The sequence below is a fragment of the Pterocles gutturalis genome, unplaced genomic scaffold, assembly GCF_000699245.1.
Source record: "Pterocles gutturalis isolate BGI_N339 unplaced genomic scaffold, ASM69924v1 scaffold23110, whole genome shotgun sequence".
NCBI classification, from domain to species: Eukaryota; Metazoa; Chordata; class Aves; order Pterocliformes; family Pteroclidae; genus Pterocles; species Pterocles gutturalis.
In genome coordinates, this window is record NW_010138853.1 from 14507 (window position 1) to 17261 (window position 2755).

At 52.3% G+C, this 2755-nt stretch overlaps 1 protein-coding gene across 1 annotated transcript; it reads right to left on the reverse strand.

Annotated features, from left to right (window-relative positions):
- Nucleotides 1-327: 327 nt before the first annotated feature.
- GPR87 (G protein-coupled receptor 87) lies at nucleotides 328-1819 on the reverse strand. The gene is made up of 2 exons (XM_010083163.1): nucleotides 1786-1819; nucleotides 328-1435 (listed from the first exon to the last, which is right to left on the reverse strand). The coding sequence occupies exons 1-2, from the start codon at nucleotides 1817-1819 to the stop codon at nucleotides 399-401; spliced, it is 1071 nt and encodes a 356-aa protein (XP_010081465.1). The 3' UTR covers nucleotides 328-398.
- Between the last annotated feature and the right edge of the window lie 936 nt (nucleotides 1820-2755).

Genomic DNA, 2755 nt, shown 5'->3' on the forward strand with positions numbered 1-2755 from the left:
CCCTTGCCGCCAGCCTCTCGGCGGCCATCCCCTGGACCCCAGGGGTGTTGGCTCATCTTGTTGGATCCCACTCCAAAGCCAGAGCTTGTCCATCTTGGCTGGAGCCTCTTGGAGCTCTGGGTTGCTTCCCGAGCTGAGGCATCCTTAGCTTCTGTTGGCTTTAAAAAAACCACCCACCCACCCAACCAGCACACCCCCTGAGCCCCTCTGAAGTGAACCTGGGCTCCAGGTGGGTTTGAGCTTTTGAATTTTGAGATGGATGTCAGTGACCTGGGTCGGAAAAGCTGGACGTGACTGCACGTTCCTCAATGAACTTCCATGGTCAGATACTCAAAGGTGTGTTTTATTTACATGATATACAAATATTCTCACAAATCAGCAAAAGTCTCTGGGTGCCTTCAGACGTCGGTGTATTCATGGTATATGCGCACTTCTGACCTCCTGACACTCTGGAGCGATCTAATGCTCTCGCTCCTCGTTCGCATGTTTGATTTTCTGAACAGCCTTCGTGAGAATGATCTACACATGAAGAAGTAAATTATTGGATCCAGACAGACGTTGCATGCAGACAGGAACAAGGTCATTTCCTTACAGTAATACAAGATTTTATGTGCAGAGTCATCTAAGATTTTGTCCAGATGGCTAAAGGTAAAGGGTATCCTGCACAAGTGATAGGGCAGAAAGCAAGTGAAAAATACAGCCACAACCACCCTGATGCTTTGGTTGTGCTTTCGCTTTCTGCTTGAGGAGCTAATAAACTGTTTGCTCGATTTATAGATGTACCTGGAGATGGCAATGTAACATCCGATCAGTACGATCAGCACCACGACGAAGGTGCCGGTGTTGATGTAGATGACGGCCGTGTGCCACTTGACCCCCAGGGGGGACTTCAGCTTCAGGCAGTCATCGATGTTCCTCCTCGTGGGGTAGCCGTTGGTCAGGATCAGGTTTGGCAAGGCGAGGAACGCCATTACCACCCAAACGCAGGCGGACAGGACCTTAGTGAAGGTGATGCTGTACATCCTGGAGTCTCCGAAAGGCTTCACGACCTTCAGGTAGCGGTCGATGCTGATGAGCCCAAGGAAGACGATGGTGGTGTACATGTTTGCGTAGAACAGGACCGTGGTGTACCGGCACAGGAAGGAGTTGAAGTGCCACGGTCCCAGCTGTGAGTCCTGGATTATCTTGAACGGAAACGTCAGCGTCATGAGAAGGTCTGCAACCACGATGTTTTTGAGGTAAAAGATAAAACTTGTTTTATTTCTGATGTGGAAAAAAATCCACACGGCTAGGCCATTCAGGAGGATGCTTGCCAGGAAGATGATGAGGTAAAGCACGGGCAGGACGATGGTGGTGAATTCGTTGTGCGTGGAGTTCCCGTGTAAGCCCGCCGTGGAGTTGGGTGAGGTGCTGTTGTCGTGGCTCAGATGATCGTCTGTGGGAATGAGGGAAAACAACACGTTTGAAGTATTTTTTACAAATAGGGCCATTTCAGAGCTGTCCTCTAGAAAACGTCCTATCTCTGGGCAATTCCAGAGGCTGCTCGCATTAACCAGCCCAGAAAACCTTTGAAACAGTGCTCCTGAGCATTGGACATGACAAAATAAACGTGCCTGTGGCTTGTTAGCCTCTGAGCACCATGTCTGTGCTTCTACTGAAATATGAAGGTGCTTCTGCAAATAGTTTGACAGGGAAAAGCACGCAGAAAGTGAGCGTGCGTGTGTTCCCGAGGTTCCCATACCACTCACGAGCTCCCTGCCAGTACCGTTTCTAGCGCCACGTTACCTGGCAGTTTTCCATAAGACAGGTTGTACCCCATCGTTTGCGTTGCTGTAGGTTTTCAGCTGAATGCTTTTCAGGAGTCCCACTGGCAGACGGAGATCCCGGAGGCAGCATGGGCTGTGCCAGCTTTACATTCTGCGGAAGATAAATCGGCATTAAAACCAAAGCAGAACAGAAGGCCCCAGCTTTCTCTGCTCTGTGAAATGAGCATCCTCCAGAATTCCCGATGCAAGGGTGAGTTGTGCTGATGGCTGACCTGGGATCTGCACAGCTCTCCTGCGGTCGAGGTGCCATTGCCACGTCTGTGCTTACAGCCGGGCACCCGCTGCACCGTTGCAGGCACTCCTGCCACATCACTTCTGCCAGCCTGTCAGTGTCACTGTCAGAGCTATCGCCCTGTCTCCAGCTCAGTTTCACTGCTAAAACTGTTTCTCCAGTCCCTAACAAAGCTGTACTGGAGCCTTATTGCTGTAATATTTATCAACATTATTCTGATTTCCAGCCTGAACATCTCCGTGGCAGCTTTCTGTCTCCTGTACTCTGGTACCAGTGCCTTTCGTTGAAAGAGCCCGGCTCCATCCCTGGCACCCGGACCCCTGCGGATGGTTCTTGCTCTACTGAGGGTTCGCTCGATGGGAAGCCCAAACCCTTCCCACGTGGCTGTAAGGCTCGAGGACACCAGCCCTGCTCTGTGCCTGCTCCAGCTAAGACCATCCTCCGTGCGTCCCCCTGACAATGCCGTGCGCTGTTTTACCAGGGGGGTTTCAGACAGGATGTTCGGTGGGGCTGGTTCCCTGTCACCACTGACACACCTCGTCTGACACTGCCTGGCGTCTCCCTTCCCCAGTTCCTCCCTAGAGCTGCGCCAGGCGGGTGGCAGGCGGCTGTGCTGGGGTTCCTGTCCCCTCGGTGCCTCCCCGGGATGGGTGCCACTGCGCAGTGGCTTTTTATTGTCCTTAGCTGCGTGAGCTTG

Coding starts and splice junctions, on each gene's coding strand:
- GPR87 (XM_010083163.1), bottom strand. CDS start 1,819: ATGGGGTACAACCTGTCTTATGGAAAACTGCCAG. Junction 1,436..1,785: donor GTCTTATGGAAAACTGCCAG/GTAACGTGGCGC, acceptor TCATTCCCACAG/ACGATCATCTGAGCCACGAC.